This window comes from Dicentrarchus labrax, unplaced genomic scaffold, assembly GCF_905237075.1.
Source record: "Dicentrarchus labrax unplaced genomic scaffold, dlabrax2021, whole genome shotgun sequence".
Taxonomy (NCBI): Eukaryota; Metazoa; Chordata; class Actinopteri; family Moronidae; genus Dicentrarchus; species Dicentrarchus labrax.
Genome location: NW_026136710.1, coordinates 23,098,318 through 23,111,605, shown reverse-complemented (window position 1 = coordinate 23,111,605; position 13,288 = coordinate 23,098,318). Strand labels below are relative to the sequence as shown.

Genomic DNA, 13,288 nt, shown 5'->3' with positions numbered 1-13,288 from the left:
TGGCTAGCTCACCTGGTAGAGCTGGCGCCCCATGTACCAAGGCTGAGTCCCAGGGTTCGAGTCTGACCTGTGGCCGTTTGCTGTCTGTTATCCCCTCTCCCCACCCCCTTTCCTGTCTATTTTCAGCTGTCCTATCCAACAAAGGGGGAAAAAAACCCGAAACAATAATAAAAAAAACATAAATTCTTGAAATTGCTTCTACTGACTGAGAAAAAGAGAGACCCTGTGAGTGAATCAGAAATGAGCAGAAAAATCATTTCAAGTAAAAAAGCAGTAGTGCAAAGGTGGTGAATGAGAAGACTAGGCTAGCAGCTAGCAAACATGGATTTAAACCATGCTGATGTAAAATATTAGAGACATATAAGAACATGCATTCAGCACATTTGTTAGAGCTCAAGGATACACACAGTAATGGATGTAAACAGAAAATTGTTTTTTTTAACAAGAAAACTCTACAGGGCTCCTTTAAAGCTGCAGTAGGTAACTTTTAAGAAAATAACTTTTCATCATACTTGCTGAAACCTTCACTATATCCTGACAGTAGTACATGAGACAGATAATCTGTGAAAAAAATCTGCTTCCTCTGGCTCCTCCTAGTGCTCAAAATGATATTTGTAAGAATCCACCTGGCCCGAACAAAAACAACCAATCAGAGCCAAGAAAGATTGTCGATTGTTGAGTCTTGCCTTACCTTCCGTCTTCCACTCCACACTGTCTTTCAAAGGCTGTAGCAGGCTCCATTTTAAAGCTAAAGTCACTATACTGGTATCATATGAAATTAGATGACCTAACGCATCCATTGTCCCAGCATGTCACGCTAGCATGTCGGAAAACGGGATAAATAATTTTTCAAAATTAGGCAAAATTTTGGTGATGGAAACTGGTGAATGAAAATGGTTCTGTGGGTACCCACGAGTCTCCCCTTTGCAGACATTCATGCTAATCCTACGCAGTTTTGGGGCAAACACCATGCAGTTTCTTGCCTAGTGTATTTAAATATTTCTGCATACTGGGGTCCATAAACGGTATAGGAATTGCATAAAGTGGGAAGAACTGGAAAACTGAGACACATACTTCATGCCACCCCTGCATTAGTGCCACTCTTTTGCCACCCCATCAAAAAAGTCTGGAAATGCCCCTGCAAAATGGGTCAAATGAAACTAGTATTGCATCAGTGTTACATTGACACCACACTGGGTCACATTTTTAACCAGTGTGGCACCTGTTGTTAAAAAACAATAATTCATAATTCTGTAGAAGTCTTATTTATATGTAAGTGTTGTATGTGTTGAGTTCTTTTCAGCTTGGCCTCTCTATATTTAAAATGTTTTTTCTACTGAAATTAAAAAGCATGTATTGGTCAGTAAGTGAGACTGTGAGTCTCAGGAACAGTCCCTTAGAGGCTGTGACCAACATAGCTTGAGTGTGAGAGAAAGCTTGTATCCACTGCTGTACAATGGTATGTTTGTGAAAGGCAGGCAGGTTGTAAGAAAAGAAGTGGCAGAACCTGTCTGGCCATTTTCTGCCTCTCCCAGGCAGCCAGTGACCTCCAGGCTGGTTGTTTTAAGAGCTGTAAACATCAGGTCACCCTTCAGATAAGTGGAGTGGGAAAGGTTCCTGTGATAAAGTTGGAAAAGAATGCCTGAAGGTACAGACTTAATAAGCTCTTATGGCTGATTGCATAATAAATCAATATGAAAAAAAGAAAAGTAAAAGTTAACTGTTATGATTGTCTTTTTCACTATTACAGCAATGATGAATGCCTCTCAGAGTTAATGGAAACACGGAGATATGAAAGGAAATTGTAAAATACAGGAAGAGCATAAAAGGCCCTTAAATCAGTAATAACATGCCCCAGCATGCAGCAAATCTGCCTTATGATGACTGACATGTGAGTCTTTACATACAAGAGCACCTCAGCTGAGTAACAGTTTACGTTTCACTCACATTAACACCCTTCAAGTCTATTATTTTCTGTTTCACACATGTAACTACATGTGATTATGTGTTGGGCTCTGAACTCTGCCAAACACAGAAAGTGGCCAGGAAAACAGGATAGGAAAATAAAACCCAGTAACCATAATTGAGCTTTTAAGCCATCAGCAGCCTTGCTCTCTACATAATGGCATCGGCCATTGAAAAACTCATATCGGTCGACCACTATTTTGGTGTTAATGCAACTTTAATGGTGAAAATTATAAGTAGGACAGGGACAGTGCAGAACCTAAATGTGTTGCTAGTTGTACAGACCTATAAGCACACAGGTTCTTTAAAAGCTGAGATAATGAGAAGAGTTTGAATTAGGGTATTTAGAGTTGTGTTTTCAGACACAGTATTGTCTATTGTGTATGCGGCTGTGCATGTGCATAAGGAAATAAATGATGCCCATTATAATAAGAGCTATTGTTTAGGTTAACTATGCTGGTGGGCGATTTCCATGTTGTTTGCATTTCCTATATTTTGACATTGCATTCCAAAGAACAAGCATGTGGGACTATCTCTGCTGTGCCTGCACGTGTGTGTTGTGTAACTGAAGCACTGATGATGTTGTAGAGAGATGGATGATTCTCGTATAATGTTTTCTCTGACATGAGGGGGCAGGGACAGATAACAACGCAGCCAAGTCGGGACAAGCCCAGCATGCCGGCGGCCTGTGTGTGCTGTGAGAGTAACCTACCTTTGCCTTTATTCATTAGCTTAGTGAGAAAGGCTTGTTTATAGACTGAGGGAGGGACACGCAGGGTCAATCCCATGAGGCCTCATTTCACTCTGTGGCCTCCCAAATTCCACAAATGAAGAGATGAGAAGCACACACTCTATTTTTTTGGCCTTTACTGTTTCCTGGCTCCACCCTGCTTCACATCAATGGTGCACTTTGATGTACAGTGCCTTGTACAAGCAAATCTCAGTCGTTGTGCTGATTATGGAAAGAAAGACACTTCTCACTTTCTCTACGTAAATACGTTTTTATGTTCGCTGGAAGTAGTTTTTGCCTTTTTCATTAAAGAGGTAATGGTCTTAATGGGAGATGGAAACACTTTTTGAATATGTTGTGATGCGGCAAACATTTAAAGATATAATATGTAACATTTCCACATTGAAGAGGACTGATGGAACCTTCCTCACATTAAAACCGAAATGTCATATTTCCATCCTGCTTTCTGCATTGTTTTTCACCGTTTGAGCTTCTACTGGCTCCCTCTTGTTGTGCCCTCTTCACTGGTCTCTGACTGGAGAATTGGTGCCATCTACTGCTTATATTGATGAACCAACTCCAAATAATTGCCAATTTACTTGAAATTTGGTTAAAATACATTTGGATGGAAACACAGCCATAGATTAACACATCTGAGATCATGTGCTAATTACACATATAATCACTGTTCACTATAAGGCTGTTTTACTCCTATTGCAAGTGACCTGCCTTGATCGATACAGAATATAGTTCTATTGATAGTAATGTATAATATATAAATATAATAGTAATATATTGCTTGCATAAAAACTTCCCTTTCACTTAACATTTTACTTCAAGATACAATGTAATGTTCTAAGTTTAGCTAATTGCCAAGAGTTATAGGACACAATAGTTGGATCTTAGAGTACGCCCAAAGGCATAAAAGGTAGCACACATAGATTTCCATGAAAAGTTGACTAATCTCAGTTTCACCAGTTTATTTTGGCCGTGTCAGATGAACATGCTAACGTGATGCTCTGATGAAGGCCTTAGCATGGGGAAATTTGCTAGTTCATAAATTGGGACAGGATTAGGGATGCACCGATCTATTGGCCGAACATTGGTATTGGCCAATATTGGCCATGTTGAGTGACATCGTTATATTGGCAAATAAGATGTTGTGTTGCATACATTTTTCGTTGGTTAAAAGTTGTGTTGTTTATTTCCAGTGGTGCCACAGTTACTTTGAAAAGGTAATCTGATTACTACTTTAAAAAGTAACTTAGTTACTTTACACATTACTTGATTTTAAAAGTAACTACGTTAGATTACAAGTTACTTTATAAGTTACATTCAGCAGCTGCCGACAACACGCCTCAACATAAAAATGACAACCAGTTTTGCCAACCCTCACTTTATTGGTTTGACTGTGCAGTTCTGCACAGTCAAGTTTTTGTAGCTAGATAGCACTTTGTCGGCACCAGCACAGAGTGTACAACAAACCTTAATATTGCCATCTTGAGCTGACACAAACTCAAAATAGTGACTGTATTTCCAGCTAGCAAACGCGCATCTCTCTCCTCCCTCCATTGTTGTTTATGTTTGTGTCTGCGTAGCCTACACGTGAACTGTCCTCAAGCTGAAAACGTGACTTGTCGCATAGGCTAACGCGTTACCGGCATCACTGGTTATTTCCAACTTGGATATTGGAGCTTGGAATGTAGATTTCTTTGTTTTCATCCTAAATAATGACAAAAAAACATTGGTATTGGCCAAATTATTATTTCAAACAACGCTATTGGCCCAGAATTTCCCAGTCGTGCATCCTAAGCATCTATGTTTCCTTCCTATTTCAGACATTTCAGACAGCACCTCATATGTAAATGCAAAAGTTAACGTGTCAGTCAATGAATTGAGAGAACTTGATATTGTTACTTTTTAACTCAACGCTCTGTTCTAGCAGTGACACCACCCCCGGTGTGCCAAATATGTGACAAATATTGCAAGACGGTTACGTCTCTGTAAATGTCCCATCATGTCTGAATGAAACCCCAACAGACATTTATGTAAAGTTCCGTCATGTCTGAATGACAAAAAGCCATCACTTTACCAGATACTGTACAGTCCTGGTCAAACATTTTGAGAAGTATTGGTTTCCACAAAGTTTGCTGCATCAGTGTTTTTATATCTTTTTATCAGATGTTATCATGGTATACTGAAATATAGTTACAACCATTTCATAAGTGTCAAAGGCTTTTATTGACAATTACATTAAGTTTATTCAAAGAGTCAATATTTGCGGTGTTGAACCTTCTTTTTCAAGACCTCTGCAATTCGCCCTTGCCTGCTCTCAGTTAACTTCTGGGTCACATCCTGACTGATGGCAGCCTGTTCTTGCGTAGTCAATGCTTAGAGTTTGTCAGAATTTGTGGGTTTTTGTTTGTCCACCCGCCTCTTGAGGATTGACCACAAGTTCTCAATGGGATTATGGTCTGGGGAGTTTCCTGGCCATGGACCCAAAATTTCGATTGGGATTTTTGTTCCCCGAGCCACTTAGTTATCACTTTTGCCTTATGGCAAGGTGCTCAATCAGAGTGTGAGTGAGATAGGGAGAGCAAAAGATGTCCTACACCAAACTACATGCAGATAAACATCTGTTTTTAATCAGTGAGTAAGTGGAAAACCCCCAACTGACCCAGATGAGATCATCTGGGCCATCAACTGCAGTTCCATCTTCTATGGCTTCTGTCATTTCCTATGTTTAATAACATATTCAAAGATATTTCATTTTTTATGTGCGAAGCTTTTAGATATGACAATACATATGATTCCCTTTTAGCATCTCTCCATAGTGAGGAGGTACTGGTGTTGCACTGAGCAGTGAGCTGTTAAAACTGCTGTGGTCATGATTTGGGCCCTGTTTAAACTGATCAAAGCACAGCTCACTGCTCCTTCAGTATCCATTCCTCACTGCTTGTCTATATCATTGTATGTAGACCAGTTTTTTATTGAAGAATACATTGCTACAACTGCTTCACAATAAAAGCCTGCTAATGGTTGGCTGAAAACTTTTATTGTGAAACAGCAGCAGGAGATGTCAAGTTTGCCTTGGTGAAAGGACAGGTCACCCCAAAGTCAAAAATACATATTTTAAAACTCAACAGCAATGTCTCTTTCCAGAAATCATGACCTGGTTACACAAAACAATCCACAGACCTTGTTGTGAGAAAAGAAAGAAAGAAAATAGTTCCTACATGAAACCACTCACAACAAGGTCTGTGAATTACCGGGTGGTGTTGTCGAGCCATCTGTTTACACCTATGTACATGTAGTTTTGCTCTAAAGTGTCCTTTTTTTAAATATTTGTCTCCCAGACAGTCTAACCTGATCTGTGTGTGTTTGTGTGTGTGTGCAGGGAGGAGGTGCAGCAGAACTGTGTTCGATGGAGGAAGAAGTTCTCTTTCGTGTGTAAAATGAGCGCTAATGCCATCACCGGAGTGTTGGACCCATGCGTCTGCAGGGTCTCTGTACGCAAGGTAAACTACAATTCCCAGCAGCCACCTCTCTGGGTTATGATTTGGGTTATAAACTTAAAGGCAATGCCATTTTCCACCCACACTACCCAGGGAATGTGGGAATTATCATTCTGCATGTTGAAAGTAATGTTTATCCCACAGACACCTGTCCTAGGGTTGAACTCCAGGTTCCATATCAGTTCCATATGATGTGATGTCATATGTTTAAGGATACAAATGCACTGTAGAGATGATGTTGGCAGCAGTTTGAAACAGACAGTCGGCAGTGTTTGGTCTTTCACTGTTTTGCTCTCTGTCTTTGCAGGAGCTAAAAGGAGGAAAGACCTTCTCAAAGGTAATTTTATTTTTTAGCAACCATTCAAATACACAAGATATCAACCCATGGTTGACCCAGCTAAACCCAGCTGAGCTGTTTGACCTTTGAATCCATAAAGTTGAGAGAACCCTGCTTCCTTCATAAAGCAGACTTTTACAGTATTGGTGGTGGTAAAAACTACGTTAAATAACATCAACATCACAGGGCTTTGTTACAAGGACATGTGACAGGGCCCAGTCAGAGGGTAATGACTGTGTCAAGTGGGCAGTAACAGATCAGATTGTGTGTGTGTGTGTGTGTGTGTGTGTGTGTGTGTGTGTGTGTGTGTGTGTGTGTGTGTGTGTGTGGTAACAGCTGAACTTGAAGCACTAAAGTACCAGCTGTGTGAGCTACATAAGGGCACGTAAGGTTTGGAATATTGTCCTGTCACGCCCTGATTATAGGGTTCATTTTATCTTTCCAGGTTGATCATTAGGGTTCATCTGTGCTGCTGAGTAATGTGTGTGCAATGTGTGTGTCACAGGAGGGCCCTGGTACTGTTTCTCTTTACAGTCTTCTGTTAAAACATCAACAAGGACAATCAGTCAATCAGACAATAAGTTATGATTGATTAAATTCTATTTTAAAGGTGTAGTTAAAGGTCCAGTGTGTAACATTGAGGAGGATCTATTGTCAGAAATGAATATAATATTCAAAAGTATGTTTTCATTAGTGTATAATCACCTGAAGATAAGAATCGTTGTGTTGTTACCTTAGAATGAACCACACTTCACAGCCCGTTCTGTAGATAAAAACGGCTCATTCTGACAAAAGCACAACGATATATTCAGTCGATTATACACTATAATGAAAACATACTTATAACTAATAACATGCCACAATATCACAATACAAATAACATAATTAAACCGGGTATCTTCGTCTCAATCAATTTCCTATTCTGAAATGAAAATCGGAAAAAAAGAACAGCTTTAAAAAAAAAAAAGACTGTGGGTTGATTCTTGTGCAGGGTTTTTTAATTACCTAATTGTTTCCACCATGTTTTACCAACAAAAACTGGGAGGAAGTCCTCAATCTCTATTGAGTGAAGTGGGTCATAATCAATAAAGTAAAGAAATGTCACAGAAAAGTCTGTGACGTGTTGTATTACTTGTTGCATGACAAGTATGACAACACAGATAGGACAACTTTGCACAGAATATGCTAATAGGATCAACAATGACAATCCACATGCTCACACACAACACCATCACCACACAGTGTGACCCCTCAAGTGAGAAGCTGTGCTGACTGGGTAGAAAACCATGAATGAAGAGGTTAAAGGAGGTTATTGACTTCTATAAAAAGTCTCTCTCTCCTGTTTCCCTTCATTCACTTCCTCACATGACAGCACTAATTGAGCGTTAGTTACAGATGCGATATACAGTATGTTGGCAGAACAAATAAGCTCTCATGCAAATGACGAAAAAAAATCTCGCATTCCTGCTGATTTAGGGAAGGGGGAAAATACAAAGAAGTGGACCAGACTTGACCTGAAACTTTCCACTTTCCACCTTAAATGTTTTCACACTCTGTTGTTTTCGTATGTCTGCCTGTCTGCCTGTCTGCCTGTCTGCCTGTCTCCAGCTAGGTTTTGCTGATCTCAATATCGCAGAGTTTGCTGGTTCAGGCTCCACAGTTCGCTGCTGCATCCTGGAGGGTTATGACACCAAAAACACTCGACAGGACAACTCCATCCTCAAGGCAGGGCGAATACACACCTACACCTACACCTACACCTACACACATGCACATGGACGGACACACACACACACACACACACACACACACACACACACACTCCGAACTGATCAGCACTGAGGTTTAGTAAAACATCTCTGTTTTTTGGTTTTTAACAGGTAACAATTGGGATGACTCTTCTGTCTGGGGATCCCTGCTTTAAAACGTGAGTTCCTCTTTGTCAGGGGTTTTCAACATCTGACACAAGTTTCAGTTGAGAACTGGTTCAAAATTGTCCAGAATTGTATGCCACCAAGCTTATCAATTCCTTTAAACAATGCCAGCATCTTTTTCTGATGGTTGTGCATTACAAATCATTGATGTCTGTCACTGCTAGAACAGCAACAAGAAGGAGTAATGGTGAAGAGGAAGAAACGGTCAAAAGCGTGGCCCCATTTTCACAAAGACACTCAAACTACTATAACTCTACTCTGTTTCTACACTGAGCTCAGACTCGGATAATAAAAACATGGTGCTGATGCTGAAATTGCTAAATTGAAAGAATTGGAATGATAAGCAGAATCAATAATGGTATTGATATCATTCAAATCTCATCAAATCCCTTCCCTAATTATAGCCTAACTAAATATTGAGATTAATTAACTTGAGAAAAAACTTTTTGGTAACACTTTCTATGAAGGTTATGTCTAGAATTCATTATAAGCACACTCATAAGATATTATAATGCATTAATATAATATATAATATTTATTTAAGGCTTTATAAAACTCTTTATAAATGTTAAGAATCATGCATGGCTACTTATAACAAGGTTAATAAAGTATTGTAAGTGGTGTCCATAATTTATAAGTTTAGCTTAAAGTATGTAAAGACACAGACAACTGCTCCTAAATATCATACCAGATTATGAATGATGTCTTGCATACATCAGTAATACACTATAGCATGACCTTTGATTAAAGTGACAGCACTGTACTGAAGTTTGACATGGAGGTAAACTTTTTTATAAAAGCAACTTTTTACAGAGACCATAAACCCTTTTATATAAAGAGTATATAATGCTTTTTATCCAAAGTCCCCCACAGTCCTCTGTTTACTTGTTCATGTTTACAGGCCAGTCTTGCCTGGTCCAGTATGTCAGATGCATTGACCTATCGCAGCAACGAGTCAAAGCAGCTTATGTGGTATATATGTCTACTATGACAGTATGTGAACCTCCTGAGTTTTCTATTGTTTTACCATTATTTCGTATATCAAATAACAGCTGTATGTTTCTCAATTCCATATGCTTTTTTGAGGAAATCAATTGTGTAGTGGAAACAGAAAGTTAATGAACCCTGAGCTGAATTGCTTAAAACAATCAGGTGGCACAAAATTGTTGGCTAATTTAATCAATGAAATGAGAGATGTTAGGGGAGAGACTAGGCAGCACTGATGGAAACTTTCAAGCAGCACTGTATGTCTATGGTTACAGCCACTGCTGCGGCTGCAACTGTGACCATGTAGGTGCCTAATCAGCAACTAAACTTCCTGTTGTTTTTAAAACGCCTGCATGCACGTGTCCCTTTCACCTCATGCAGTATATGTGCCTCAGGCCTCTCCCTCTCCTTACCTCCTTGTGAATGTGACTGTGGTTTTGTAATACTCATTATGTTTTGTGCTTGGTGTCTTCACCGTCAGGCCTCCCAGTACGGCCAAATCAATCTCCATCGCGGGCGAGGACCCCACCCTGCAGCTGGACTGTAAGGGTGAGAGCACCGATGCCACAGTGCAGACAGTAGGAGGCATCGTGGAGGGTTCTCGAGTCTTTAAACCCAGGCAGTCGTCAGTACGTAGCTCAGGTAACTGCACAGCGTTATTGTTGCTATCTATCTGTTATGAGCTCTGGGAACACAGTGACATGGTTAGAGTGACCACTAGACAGTTTATTTAGATCATCTAAACCACATCATTTGGAGGTCAAACTGAAAGTGATTGAATTTGAACTGTTGTTAAATCTTATATCTACAAAATTATTTTGCCACCGGATTTGCACTAAAGCACCAGCTTCTCAGAGCAAACCAGGCAGACCAGACTCCATTGACAAAACCAGTCATTTTACCTGAGAGATGATCATAAAACACACTTCAGACTGAACAGAAACAAAATAAAACTCACCAAAGCTGTCTTTGGGAGTCTTTCCAACAATCACCATCTCTAGTGGTTGAAATAAAGCCTTAATTCACCAAGTTAGATGAGAACATAGCTGTGAAACAAGCTGCTATGGCTGCCATGTGACATTAGTTAATCCTTAAGGGACAGATACATCTGTCAAAGTTGTTGTCTTCACCACTGAAAACAGATTATTATTCTCAGTGTCTGACAACATTATAGAAAGGATCTTTACAGATATAGTCCCTTTGTTTAACCAGAATATCATAGCATTGTTCATTCAACTTCATGCAAAGTGAACAGAAACAAAATAAAACTCACCAAAACCGTCTATGTTAGTCTTTCCACTGTTCCAACAATCAGCAGCTATGCTTTGGTTGAAATAAATCCTTTATTCACTGATGTAGTTGATAAAAACAGCAGTTTCAGTGGCTCTACTCAGCTGCACACGGAGCAGACCGGCTATGGAAACAAACCACAGAGAGGCTGTGATAGCAACACAGGCAGAGGGAGAGTGACACCATGACTCCACTATATCTTTACAAAGAGAATAGCTGTTAGCTGTTATATTTTTAAGTCTCACATATCTTTTGATTATTGCACAAACAACTATGTGCACAAATATGGTAATGATCTTAAAATAAACCTGGGACTTTACAGCCTTTCTGATCATATGACTGCTTGTGTTTCTTGTCAAGTATCACTTTTTTCTGTATTCCCAGATTTCTGCAATGATTGATCTATCTATCACTATTGATATTATTGCTGATAAGAAAATATGACCCAAATTGTAATAAAATGGGATTATCCTTTTAATATAAGCATTTTCATGATATTATAGGTAGGTACATTTAACATACACATATCTGAAGGACATCCAGAAATGATTAAAGGGTAAGGGTGTTGTTATTATATGTCTTTCTGATGGTCAACAAATCCCATGAAAAGACCATAACTGTCAGTTACTGTAGTTCCCCATCTCTCTTTCCCCTCATTTCCTGACATTTCTACTGTCTGTAATTAAAAGCCCCCATTAATATGAGTTTTCAAACCAACTGAGCACCACATTCGCCAGTTGCCACCCAAAGTTAAAGATCCCCTCCAGAGATGTATTAAGACATACATACAAATAGTCTGATTGGAACAATAATATGTGTCTGATATGTTTTTACACAAAAAAGCTTAATTACCACATGAAAACCCTTAAAAGTTATCCACTCCTCATTAAACCTTCCAGAATCTCTGAATATGCAAATGTTGTTCATTTCTAAAGTTTTCCTGCTGAACACAAGATGTCTCCTCCTTCACTGTAAAGTCCATTCTCAGTGGATGTGCACTGGTGGCTTTAAGTTTCTACATCACACTGTACAAGTTGATACTGGACCAGGACTGACTTCCAAATTATTTGTGATGTCACAAATCCTGCAGTTAGGCCCCGCCCCTTAAAATCAGATGTTCAATGAGCACAGAAACTTTCCACTATCAGCAGATGAATGTGAAAATATCCTTCTACTGTCACACTCTGCACAAACAGCATTCAAACAGCACACTGTAGGGACAGGGAGAAACTCTGATTTGTGACTGGAGAGGAGCTTTAAATCATCAGAAAACACCCACAAACACAAACACATTTATTTTAATAAATGACAAACTGTGTGTGTTCTACAGGGCTGCCTGAGGAGGGAGAGAGTGTGTCCAGCCCAGATGAGGTCTTTCACACCGGCCATTTCCGTAGCTCCAGCTATGCTAGCCAGCACAGCAAGATCTCAGGTCCGAGAGCTCTACAACCTTATGCTAAATGCGTAAATACTCCAATAAAAGTTTTTCACAAGCAACTGTCCAGCACAACATGCTTGTAGCATCTAAAACATGCTAATTTGTTCAACTAGGGGTGGTTGTGTGTGAAGGTAAACCTTTCCTTTCACCTTTTCTTTTCCTTTCCTATCGTTTCCTCCTCTCCTGCAGGCTACAGCACAGCTCACTCTCGCTGCTCCAGCCTGACTGACCTCAGCCACCAAAGGAATGCCTCCTCCAGCAGCAGTGTCTCCTGTGGTCTCGCCCACCCCCCCAGCTGCCTCCCTCCAGCCCCACCCAGCCGCACCGACAAGCAACTCCCACCAAACCTGAGAGACCTCCTCCACCCTCCGCATCAGCGCTTATGTCTAACAGATCCTCCAGGTAGACACACACACACACACACACACACACACACACACACACACACACACACACACACACACACACACACAGGCAGTTTTTCCTTGCCCTTGTCGCCAAGTGCTTGCTCATGGTGGTACTGTTGGGTCTCTGTAATTAATGTTAAAGAGTTCGGTCTAGACCTACTCTATTTGAAAAGTGTCCTGAGATAACTTCTGTTATGAATTGGTGCTATACAAATAAAATTGAATTGAATTGAATTGAATTGAACACACACACACACACACACACACACACACACCTGCACTTCTGACAAAACACTCCTGTGAGACATGTCTAGACTCCGCCGCGCTGATAAAATTCTGGGGCTGGATCTCAGGCATGTGTAAATGTACATGCCAGAAATTCTCCAGGGAATTCACGATGCTCTGAGAGGAGGAGTGTGTGTGACGGGCTCTGGTGCTCACGTGCAAGGACCTCAGACTGAATGTGAACCAGCACAAAAACAGGAATGGAACAGCTTCATACCCTCACAAGTGTAGACCATCATGACATCACCCATTGGTTTGTGGAGTACCACTTTGAATACTTGACTTTGGCATTATGGCCGTTGCCATGTTGGTTTTTTGCAGCCGTCGGAGGTGACGTACTGCGAGTTGAGCTGCTCTTAATGACTAGAATAGAATCCAGATATGTCAATCAACCAGTGAT

At 40.2% G+C, this 13,288-nt stretch overlaps 1 protein-coding gene across 1 annotated transcript in view; it reads left to right on the top strand.

Annotated features, from left to right (window-relative positions):
• Window positions 1-13,288, top strand: part of eeig1b (estrogen-induced osteoclastogenesis regulator 1b) — a 31,769-nt gene that overhangs the window by 10,360 nt on the left and 8,121 nt on the right. The window contains 8 exon segments of the mRNA XM_051412358.1: window positions 6,093-6,213; window positions 6,518-6,547; window positions 8,156-8,272; window positions 8,428-8,474; window positions 9,950-10,110; window positions 12,089-12,190; window positions 12,386-12,532; window positions 12,535-12,598. Of these exon segments, the coding sequence (XP_051268318.1) occupies window positions 6,093-6,213; window positions 6,518-6,547; window positions 8,156-8,272; window positions 8,428-8,474; window positions 9,950-10,110; window positions 12,089-12,190; window positions 12,386-12,532; window positions 12,535-12,598 (789 nt within the window).